We start from the raw sequence: 12,039 nt of genomic DNA on the forward strand, positions 1-12,039 counted from the left end.
TTTACATACATTTGTCAATTTTTGCCTAGCAAAGATGCGACCGTAATATTCCTAAGAAAGAAAATTAAAATAACGATTACTTGAAGTAATGAAACTAATTAACTAACTTTATCTTTCTATTAAAGGAGTCAATATTATCTTTTAATTAAATTATATTTAATTAAAAGAAAAACTTGTACCTTATTATTTGTATAACACACATTAACTTGCCATCTACTTAACATATTTAAGTATATTGTTATATAATACACGCAATTTCCTTTAATAGGTTATTTAACAAACTAATATCTTAATATCATGTTGAAATATCTATTTAAAGTTTAGTCAAAAACAAAGAAATGTCAGAGTAAAAAATTACTTATTGTTAGACTTAATTTGGTGTGAATAAAAAATAAAGAAAAATGAAAATTTAAACGAAATATTATTTTTTTTCAAGAATTTTTTTTCATATTACTTAACTAAAAAACGAGTTATATCATTGCTCATTCAACGATTAAAAAAAATTAAATTTCTTAAATACACCAATAAATTTTATATTCTTGAAATCAACGTATTAACACACACATAATATTAAAAGTGATACTATTTCTTTTAAAGTAGATCTTATAAAGCATATAAATTAAAGTATATAGAATAATTATTTTCACGTGCTAACAAATGGCTTTAGTAAAAATAATTTGAGCCAGTGAGCAAATATCACGTTTTTTTTTTATAAAAATAAATATCACTATTGAAGTGTAAATATCATGTAGCACTCCCAATCAATTTATTTGCGTTAATATTATTATTTATTATTCATTTTAAAAAAATATCTTTTTAATTTTTGATAAGTTTCTAATTATTTTTAATTTTCACGTGATATATTTAATATTAAAAGATTAAAAATAATAAATTAATATTCTATTTATCTAACCACTAGTTAGAGAACATAAAATTCAAAAATTTTCTTTATTTTCATGGATTTAGCGTCAGACAAACCAACTAAAACAATGGGAGTAGGTGGCTGAGATCCGACCATCCTCAATAAAAAATAATATTCATATTTTTTATTTCTAGCATTTATTAAATTTCTCAAAACAAGACTAGAGGTTGACTCGTTAGTTTAGACTTTAGAGCTTTCAAAATTCACCTTTAACATTACGAGCTCAAATCATAGACGTTATGTTTTTCGAACTCATTTAATAAAATTTTCTGAATTCTCCATTACATGTTGTGTCTCACTTATTTGGCGAAAACCGTAAAAACATATTACTTTTTCAAAAATAGTTTTAAAATGTATAAATATTTTCCTTACTATTTCTTTTTTCAAAATTTTATGATCAATCAAATTAAGTCATATAAATTGAGACAGAACGAGTATACGAATACCTTAAATATGGATGGGATGACTCATCTGATCCTATCTCAAACTTAGCCTCCTAATAAAATATACACTGCCACGTGTCCAGTAATCAACGCTTTCTCTATTCAACACGTTTATTGTATGATAGGGTTTATTTTGGTTTTTTTTTAATTCTAATAAACAATTCTTCAATGATAACGTATTGTATTTTTTTTCTCCGTATAAATATTAAATAAATTACATAAATTGACCCATAATATAATATGATATATTTTTTTTTCGTTTAGTACACTTTGATTTTGTATGTTTTTGAAAAAATGGAGTACTTAACTAAATATTTATTTCGAGTAAAGGTCAATTATTAGGTATTGATTTGGAAATAAATTATTAATGTAGAAGATTTAATGTGTATAGAAATATTTAAATATGAGGATTTTAATATCTTGATAGGAAAGAAGTTATTAAAATATAGCACGAAATTATAAAAGTAAAATCTAATGGAAAGTGGCGGTGTTTTAATTTTTGATAATTTTAACAAATTCAAAAAGACAATAATAAGATCACACATACATATTCGATCGATTGATTTGGCTTGTAAGAAATGTATGTACACGAAGTGAAGAATTCGATGCAGATTAATGAGAGAAAGTCTCTCTATTTATATGCAATAAAAGGTAGTATGAAAATGTATCAGTTAGTCTTATCGAAAATGTCACAATTCCTTGAAAGAGATAATCTTTCCGAAAGATCACACCTTTTTGAAAAATACACAATCTTTTGAATGATTCCGGCTAACAATTCTTTAGAAAAACAAAACTTTTCGTAAAAATCATAACCCTTCGCTTTATAATTCCTATTCACACATTTAAAACTCATCTGGAAAAAAAATAACTCCATCCACTGTACCAGTTATTCAAAAAGTCAAATATCAAGTTTTAAGTTATTTTTAAGTTTATCATGATAGTAGTAGAGACAAAAATTAAATATTGATAATTATGTTAAGACGCAAATTTTAAAATAAATTTTTAATGACTCTTGAAGATGATTACGGAATGTGATTGTTTAAAACATGTTTTGATAAGATAAGTCTATTTTTAGCCTTATTATAAAATTATGAAGCATTAAAACAGATATTATAATTAATTTGCAAAGCAAATGGGATATAATGATTTAAACGAGGAAATATATTTTTTTACTGGCCATCAAGTTTATCGGATGAGTATTACGTTCACATATAATATTTATTTTGATCGTTACATAAATTATATTATATCATATTATTTAAGTTTATTATAGATAACATTAAGAAGATTCTAAATTATATTATATCATATTATTTAAGTTTATTATAGATAACATTAAGAAGATTCATTTTATATGACGATTAATTATTGTTATCTTGATATTTTCTTCTCATTTTATTTTTATTTATATTATTTAGTAATTTATTTCATTTTTTACCCAATTTTTTTCATAATAACTCTATTTTTCTTTATAATTTTATTATTTAAATTATAAATGTGTGATATTATATAATGATAGAGAGCAATATAATTTATCTAAATAAATCATTTATCAAAACAAATATAATACTTTGTGAAATAATGTATATAAATATTTATGAAAAATAAATCTACAAAGTCACCATAAAACTATTTTTTATGTGGTCTTTTATGTGTAACCCCTGTCACACATAATTTAATAACAAATCAAATAATAATTTACTCATTTTTAAATTAAGATTTTATTTTAATTCAATATTTATTGAAATTAACACTTAAAATCCAAAATATCCTGTAAATTCATAGAATTCGAATGTGATTTTCTTTTTCCAAAATTGTATATTCAATGGTTCATTAAATGCTAACAAACTAAATTTGATTCAATGAATAGAAATAAAAAAGTAGTTTTATTGAGAAAATTTTCATCTATTTTTGTATTTATACGTAGCATTTGACGTCATGGCTGAGCGTTATAAATAAATAAATTAAAATAATATTATTATAATTACAATTTACCTCAAATTATTAGATATATCAATATGCTTATTTTCTAATAAACAAAAAACACAAATATAACAAAATGTTAATTCGTTAAAAAATAATTTATTTTAATAACACAGTACTTCATCTTCTACCAAACACAAATAAATTAAAATAGAGAAAATAATTATGAGTAATTTTCAAAATCAAAACATTATGCTTTTCGAAGAACTAATTTAAAACTTTGAACATGTTTTTTTCTATTCATCTATTCGAGATGAGAAGATACATGCATGTTATACATTTTCTTTCGCCCGATATTGTTTGTCATGATTTTTATTTTTAGAGTTAAATTATAAAAATTTTGACTAACATTTTAAGATACATTTTATCAATCGCCCAATATTGTTTGTCATGATTTTTATTTTTAGAGTTAAATTATAAAAAAATTGACTAACATTTTAAGATACATGTTTTCATCATATTAATATGCAAAAAATTGTAATTCATATTGCTTTTCATATAGTTTTAGAATATCTAATTTTTTTTTTATTTAAAATATCGAATTAATGTGATCTAATTTACCTTTAAAAATTAGTCAAATTGATTTTCGATAAGCGCAACATGACAAACATTTCCAAACGGTGGGAATATTTTCTTTTATATATATTTTCTTTTATATCTGTCTCTAACTCCCTATTTACTTGTCCATTTAATAAATCAAGAAAGGACAATAATATTTTTCCTAATATGCTCTTATTTAGCTTTAGAAAATTTCTAGTACTACTTCCTCCGTCCACAATTGTTTGTCATGTTAAGATCATAACACGTATCAAGAAAAATTTAATACAAAGTGTAATTTGACTAATATAACCCTACTATATCAAGAATATCAAAAATTTACCTAACTTTACAATTGAACTACACTACCATTAAGGGCAAATTTGGAAAAAGGTGATTAATTATTTCTTAATTATTTAAATTGACAATACCTGTCAAACAATTATGAACGGAGGGAATACTAAGTTGTAATGCATGCTTTTTGGTATCAAAAAACACATTTATTATAGTTAGGGAGTCGCATAATCTTTTAAGTTAAGGGTAAAATTATAACTAACCTATGATAATAATTTGTGCCTTAATATGTGTGTCACTTCTAAAGTGGACAATTAAATAGGGATAGAGAAAGAGTGTAATAATTATCAAATTAAATAAGTTTGTTTTTTGGCACAACCATATATTTGTTTTATTGGGATTTATTACCTCACATAAATTTACAAATATACAATAATCCAACAAAAAGTTATAAATCTCATGGTTAAGATTTCATCAATTTTTTAACTAGAGAATTCAGGTTCAATATTTTAAAATTAAAAAAAATTGGAATTAATTCTTTAGTGCACAAATTTAAATTTAATTATTCTGTAATATTCAATGGTCATAATATTTTTATTTTTCATAAAAATGCTAAAATATTTTGGTCAACCTAATGGAAATTATATTTGTTTGGTAAAGGAAAGTCTAAGTTTAGTCATAAAAAAAAAATATGAAGTCTAGTCTAAGCTTAGCTTCAATTATTTGTATGAGGAATATGGTCAACAGTGGAAGGCTTTTTTAAAAAAAATGTATAAATATAATTATTTATTTAGGTTGTTAATTTAACAAGAAAAAAATTGATAAATTGAAAATAAACTTGTTATTAGTCAACTACTCCACTTGTTTTTTTAGAAAAATTAAATATTTTATTGTCAAATTAGTAATTAATATTAGCTGGTATTTGACCAAATGGACTTCTATTTTTCCCCCAAAGAGCAGTTTCCTATAAACTTCCATCCATAATTAATGAATTTATTTATTTTTAAAAAGAGAAACATGTATTCAATTGAATTGATATTAATTATAAATATTTCGTGTAATTTCATAAAAAAAAAAAGATAGAATATATATAATTTTAACATATTTTTATGGAACAAAAAAATTATTTCTATTCATCAATTCAAAGAAATATCTCCAAAGTAATTAGAGCATATTTCTCTAAATTCTAAAATGCATAAAAAAGTAAATAAGTTTTTCTCTACACTTAGACAAGTATAGTTTAATCAAAGACAAGAAAATGATTATCTAGAGTGGCATTTTCATTTATATTTACTCAAATGATAGTAATATTTGAAGTAATTTTCTGTTTTTGAAATTCATATATAGAAAAAAAATCTAATTTTATCTTCTTACGGAAATAAATAAAAGATTATTATACATAAAAAAAAAACTATAACAGAATCGTGTTAACTTTATTTAAATTTCATTGTGACCGAAAACTAAAGATAATATTAACTTGTTAGAAAAAATGACATAGTACATAAACTTATTCTTTAAGTTGGCTTTAGCTGACATTTATGATCCTAATTTTGAATGCACATAATTAAACACTTAAACTTGTTTAAAATTAAATAAATAGATACATAAATCATACGTGATATTCTACATGACAATTTCACGTCTTTTAAGTGAAAAAAAGACTAGAAAGAAATAGGTGGTAGAAGATAGGGTAACTTTCACAAATAGTCACTACAATAAACTTGTATATATAGTTTTAGCTGTTGTATTTGTATAATTCGCGGATTTGTATAATTCACAGGTTAGTATGATTTGCCAGATATTTGTATAGTTCAGTTATTTATAAAAGCTTGAAATAACAAATGTATACAATTACAAATATCAGAAGTGTAAGCAGTTATACAAATTATATTATATAAAGTCTGAATTATACAAAATTTAAACAAATTCTGAATTATATAAAGGTGCGAATTATACAAAACTGGAAAGCTAAGCCGCCTAAGTATAGCTCAAAAAGTAAGTCGCAAGTTATCATTAAGGCAAACTATAACTAATTAACTAATTAACCAGTATATGTTTGCTTATACGAGTAACTTTCCCTAGAAATATTAAGTAGTAGTTGTTGGGCTTAAAAGCATGCGAATTTGGATTTGGGCTTTAGATTTTAGAATACCAAAGCCTGACCCATTGATATCCATATTCAGCCCAATGAACTTTTGATTTCACGTAAAAGAATAGGAATTCACGTAATTTTCTCTTAATCTAGTGAGATTTATATTTGTTTACTCTTTTATTATCGATATTTATATTCATATTTCAAATATAACATAGAGGATATTTTGTACGGGTTAAATTAATTAGATAAGCATAAGTCGGGTTTAAAGACATAACGAGTCATTTAAACGAAATTAGGTAAATTTATTCAACTAGAGAACATATTTATCAAGTTAATTTATAAATGAAAGTATAATATATATATATATATAACATAAACAATTCATGATAAGTTTCAATTTTCTTAATTTTTAATTTATGCCGACAGAAAGAGACAGTTGGGAGCTACAACGTCTTCATCCACCAACTAATCATATCAATTATATCAAATAAAATAATAATGCAGTGCTAACTAAGTTTACCACTTTGATTTTTTTTCTTTCTAAGTTACTTATTGTTTGGATACGTGTCGGATAAATTCTTTCAAATGTAACGGCGGTTAGGATCGGAAATAAGCAGGTGTAAATGTGGAAGCTAGCAATGCAAACCTCGAAAGACCACGAGTAAGAAGACAACGAGAAATATATTAAAAGACACAAAGATTTAACGTGGTTCGGTCAATCGTCCTATGTTCACAAAGGAGATGAGCAATCCACTATAAATATCAAATAGGCTGGTGAAAGACGAGTAGGCAAGCACGCGGGTTGTACCGGTCAGCTTTGAGCTGTCGAGTGACGATTGACCGAGGGGACTTCCATCATGTAGCTGGGTAGCCGGTATCTCACTTTCGAAAGAGAGTCTCGACGTGACGGTGTACACCTAGCTCCATAGCTGGACTAGTTCCACTATAAATATGAGAGTACATAATACAGAGAGAAACAACCTCAACTAATTCACTCGGAATACATGGGAGGTTCACACAAGTGATAACGTATCAAACTTGTGACCCATAAATTCTCCCACTAACCAAAACTCTCAAAGCCCTTAAGACTACATTGTGAATGCTGATTAAGTTAGAAGGAACATTCCTCTAATTATAGAGTCCTAAACCTTTTCTTACCAGGTAATGCATTAGTCAATCCGAAACCTTTTCCTAAAAGAAAAACTTATTTATGGTAAATTTTTTTAGAACAAATAAAACCTAACAATAGCTCACAAAAATTACATGAAAAAAAGATGTATCATTATTAATATGAATTGTTACATGTAATATTGGAGTTACTCGTTGATGGGATAAATCACATCATTTAATATAGTTTAGGCGAATCTCAAACCTCTGTATATGTGATACTTTAGGCAAATTCTATATCGACAAAACATAACAAATATGTTGGATATATTTTAAAATATTAAACCTAATAATATATTTATAAAAAATGTTGGTATCGCCCAAATTAGATAATATCACCATTAGGATGAATTGTTGCATCATCAGAATTCTTAAAAATCATTGAAATTACTATGAAGCCCCCAACCACTCTCCCAATGTTTCTTTACTTTCTTGTTCACTTAAAACTGAATTATCATTAGTTTTCCCGACTGTCTCCTGCTGAACCTAACTTTTATTCAGGTACACATTTTGTTTAATTATTCAAAAATGATACTAACTAAAAGCAATAAAAGTCAAAAAATTAGTAAAACAACATTATTATTTGAAATTACCCTTCTAAACCCATGCCATGATATATGTGTACGCATCTTAATCATTCTACTAAATATCAGTTACTTTCCACCAGTATCGTACCAACAGACAAATAATTTTGACTATAAGGAAGAAAATGGCTAGGGTTCCATTAGTCTTGCTATATGACAATGACAAGTTGACAGCCAACGTGCACAAATGTATGGTGGGAAATGGGAACAGCACAAAAAGAGTGAAGGCTGTTAACTGCACATGGAACGTTATCATCAGGCACATGGTGAAACAAAACCATGTTGGTGCCTCACATGGCAAGGGGACTGATATAACACATGACCCCCAATAATGCCAACTTTAACCAATACTCAGTACTACTAAAACAATAAATAAACATTTATACAAGCCGTTCTTCACTTCTTGAGAAATTCTAGATCAAAAACGACAAAAGATGGAACAAATATTTAAGCAATATTGCAACTACAAAGTACAAACCCACGCTCATCACTCTCTCCAGCATTCAATTCACAGCAAAGTGTAAACAAAATATGGAACACATACAAGAAAAAGAAATGCTCAAAACCCAGGGAGATCAGAAACATATTACACAAAATATAATAAAATGTACTGTGTTTCTTCAGTTCTCTTCCTGCACATCGTAGTCTTCATCCTCATATTCACCTTCTTCATCAGCAGTAGCATCTTGATATTGCTGATACTCAGACACGAGGTCGTTCATGTTGCTTTCAGCTTCAGTGAACTCCATTTCGTCCATTCCTTCACCTGTGTACCAATGCAAGAAAGCCTTTCTCCTGAACATAGCAGTAAACTGCTCACTCACCCTCCTAAACATTTCCTGAATGGAAGTGGAGTTTCCGATGAAGGTAGATGCCATTGAGAGACCTCTTGGTGGGATGTCACAGACACTGGATTTCACATTGTTTGGAATCCATTCGACAAAGTAGGAAGAGTTCTTGTTCTGAACATTGATCATCTGTTCATCAACTTCCTTGGTGCTCATTTTACCCCTGAACATGGCTGAGGCAGTAAGGTAACGACCATGACGTGGATCAGCAGCACACATCATGTTTTTGGCATCCCACATTTGCTGGGTCAGCTCTGGGACTGTAAGTGCACGGTATTGCTGTGAACCACGAGAAGTGAGAGGAGCAAATCCAACCATGAAGAAGTGCAAACGAGGGAAGGGGATCAGGTTAACAGCAAGCTTCCTAAGATCAGAGTTCAATTGACCCGGGAACCTGAGGCAGCAAGTGACCCCACTCATCGTAGCGGAAATCAAGTGGTTCAAATCACCAACTGCAACATGATAATGCATTTAGCAAGTGCAATAAAAGATGACTAAACATATCATAATTCTGGAGAAGCCACTTTATAACAAAACATTATACATGAAGGTTACACTTCCACCAGGTTAAAAAGGGCGAAAGCTAAAGTCAAATCTATACATTGATAATCAAAGCACATCGAAAAAAAGTAAAATCATCAATTTGGATAATGTATACTCACAGCTGGGTGTGGTAAGCTTGAGAGTCCTGAAACAAATGTCATATAGAGCTTCATTGTCAAGCACCATACACTCATCAGCATTTTCAACAAGCTGATGCACTGAAAGGGTAGCATTATATGGCTCAACCACTGTATCTGAAACCTTTGGTGATGGGAACACAGAGAAAGTGAGCATCATGCGATCAGGGTATTCTTCCCTGATTTTGGAGATCAGTAAAGTTCCCATTCCAGAACCTGTTCCTCCACCAAGTGAATGGCACACTTGAAAACCTGCAAAAAGTAGAAAAATACATCAATAACACCACAATATTGACCAAATTAAGCAGTCGTATTGCCGAGTAAGGATTATAAGAAATACAACTCAAATCCATGAATATACCTTGAAGACAGTCACAATTCTCAGCCTCCTTCCTGACAACATCAAGAACAGAATCAATAAGCTCTGCACCCTCAGTGTAATGACCCTTAGCCCAATTGTTTCCAGCACCAGACTGGCCAAAAACAAAGTTATCAGGCCTAAATATCTGGCCATAAGGACCAGTTCTCACACTGTCCATCGTACCAGGCTCGAGATCCATGAGCACTGCACGGGGAACAAACCTCCCACATGAAGCTTCATTGTAATACACATTGACACGTTCCAATTGCAGATCTGATGTTCCAACATAGCGTCCAGTAGGATCGATTCCATGTTCATCACATACAACTTCCCAGAACTTTGATCCAATCTGGTTTCCACATTGTCCACCTTGGATGTGAAGGATTTCTCTCATTTTTTCTGTAACAAACAAGATGTTTTAAGTTCTTCTCTTATATTGAAAACCACAACAGAAATTATAAAATTCATGATTCACAATCAATTACATCTAATTCTCATGAAACTAAGTGGATCGCCACAGCATTCACCGATCGAATCATAACTTTCAGCGGATAAACCTTAGTGCTTGAAGTAATTTTAATGTTTAAATAGCATCAATATCACTACGAAATGCTGATCCAATTCTATGACATCAAAGGCATTATTCACACAAATAACAATACAAATCACATTTTCAACAGATCTCAACAAATAGACTAATCACAGTACATTCTATACAAAATACATCAAATCAACAACATGTGATCTAACAAACAGTATATCTCAGATCTCAAAATCAGCAAAACATCAGAAGTTCAGTTGATCTAAACATTGAAAATGAGGCAATGATATCATATGCAGTAGATTTTTAACAAACAGGCAAGGAAAATGAGGCAAAAATCATTTCAAGTAGCAGAAAATCACTAATCACAGTAAAAATCATCAAAAATCACAAATGCAATAGCTAAAAAACACAGAAAGCTCATTGATCTAAAATATTCAAGTACAAAATATTGCAGAAACAGATCAAACTATATAAAATGAACCAAAAAATCTCAAAATGTCATTATAGATCTAAAAATATCATCGTACGCGGCGGATTTTCACATAGTAAACAAGGAAAATGAGGCAAACAATCATTTTACGATAGCAGAAAATCATTATACAAATCATCAAAAAATACGATGACATCACAGATCTAAGAACAACATTCATACACAGAAGATTTTCACAAAATATACCATAAAAATGAGAAAAAACATCACTCTACTATGGCAAAAAATCATCAAATGCAATTCAAAAAACGATAGATCTGCGAACAGTAACCAGAAAACATACCTTCTAAACCGGAGAGAAAACTGAAGAGATCTGAAAAATGATGAACAGTGAAGTAGAACTACTCACTCGATCGAGAGAGTAGTAGAAAGAGTGAGAAGAGTAGGGGTAAGGGAAATGAAGCTCAGTAGAGAATTTTATATGAGCAAGAGGGAAAGATCAACGGCTGTAATTTATTCCCTCTTATTACATCTGGACCCCTATGATGGAAAATGGACGGTCAAGATGAGATCTAAAATGGTGAGATTTGATTTATAGGTAAAATATATTAGTTGAGAGATATTTTAGTGACGATTATGTCCTTTCTAATGTGAAATTACTTGAATGTCCTCTCACAATCGTAGGAAACAAATTATCTCGAAGTTAGTTATTTGTATATTGTTGGGATCATCCCGAAGTTAATGTGGGATTAATAATGCAATAATTTCGCGGCTTTATCCTAACTAAATATGCGATAAACTTAATCCTAAAAAAAAATTTATTCATCCCTCATACCAAATAGGTTCTTATTACTTTTCAAATTTGCTCCAATTATATCATTTTTTTTTTATATTCACTCTGTTTAATTAATTTTAATAATCTTTTTTTAAAAAAAATTGAGTAAGAGCTACCATCTATCTACCACTAAAAAAATATTTAAAAAATTTAAATATAAGATATCTAATTGAAATATTTTATTATTATTATTATTATTATGAGATATCATATTTAATTGAAGTAAAAATCAATAGCTTAAATATTCATTATATCGATAAAGCGATCTTGTTTTATTTTCATACCATTCCACTCTAACTAATATAACAAAAATAGA

General features: G+C 28.4%; 1 protein-coding gene across 1 annotated transcript; it reads right to left on the bottom strand.

Moving 5' to 3' along the window:
• Positions 1-8,404: 8,404 nt before the first annotated feature.
• LOC101248630 (tubulin beta-5 chain) lies at positions 8,405-11,635 on the bottom strand. Its single transcript, XM_004249274.5, has 4 exons — positions 11,232-11,635; positions 9,915-10,313; positions 9,536-9,805; positions 8,405-9,325 (listed from the first exon to the last, which is right to left on the bottom strand). Exons 2-4 carry the CDS (start codon positions 10,306-10,308, stop codon positions 8,646-8,648), a joined length of 1,344 nt encoding a protein of 447 aa, XP_004249322.1. The 5' UTR covers positions 10,309-10,313; positions 11,232-11,635; the 3' UTR covers positions 8,405-8,645.
• Positions 11,636-12,039: the final 404 nt, after the last annotated feature.

The sequence above is a fragment of the Solanum lycopersicum genome, chromosome 10, assembly GCF_036512215.1.
Source record: "Solanum lycopersicum chromosome 10, SLM_r2.1".
Taxonomy (NCBI): Eukaryota; Viridiplantae; Streptophyta; class Magnoliopsida; order Solanales; family Solanaceae; genus Solanum; species Solanum lycopersicum.

What these genes read in the sequence shown, in the direction of transcription:
- LOC101248630 (XM_004249274.5), bottom strand. Translation starts at nt 10,308, where the DNA reads ATGAGAGAAATCCTTCACATCCAAGGTGGACAATGTGGAAACCAGATT. An exon ending in GAATTGTGACTGTCTTCAAG is followed by an intron (nt 9,806 to 9,914) that starts GTATATTCATGG and finishes TACTTTTTGCAG; the next exon opens with GTTTTCAAGTGTGCCATTCA. An exon ending in CAAGCTTACCACACCCAGCT is followed by an intron (nt 9,326 to 9,535) that starts GTGAGTATACAT and finishes ATCATGTTGCAG; the next exon opens with TTGGTGATTTGAACCACTTG.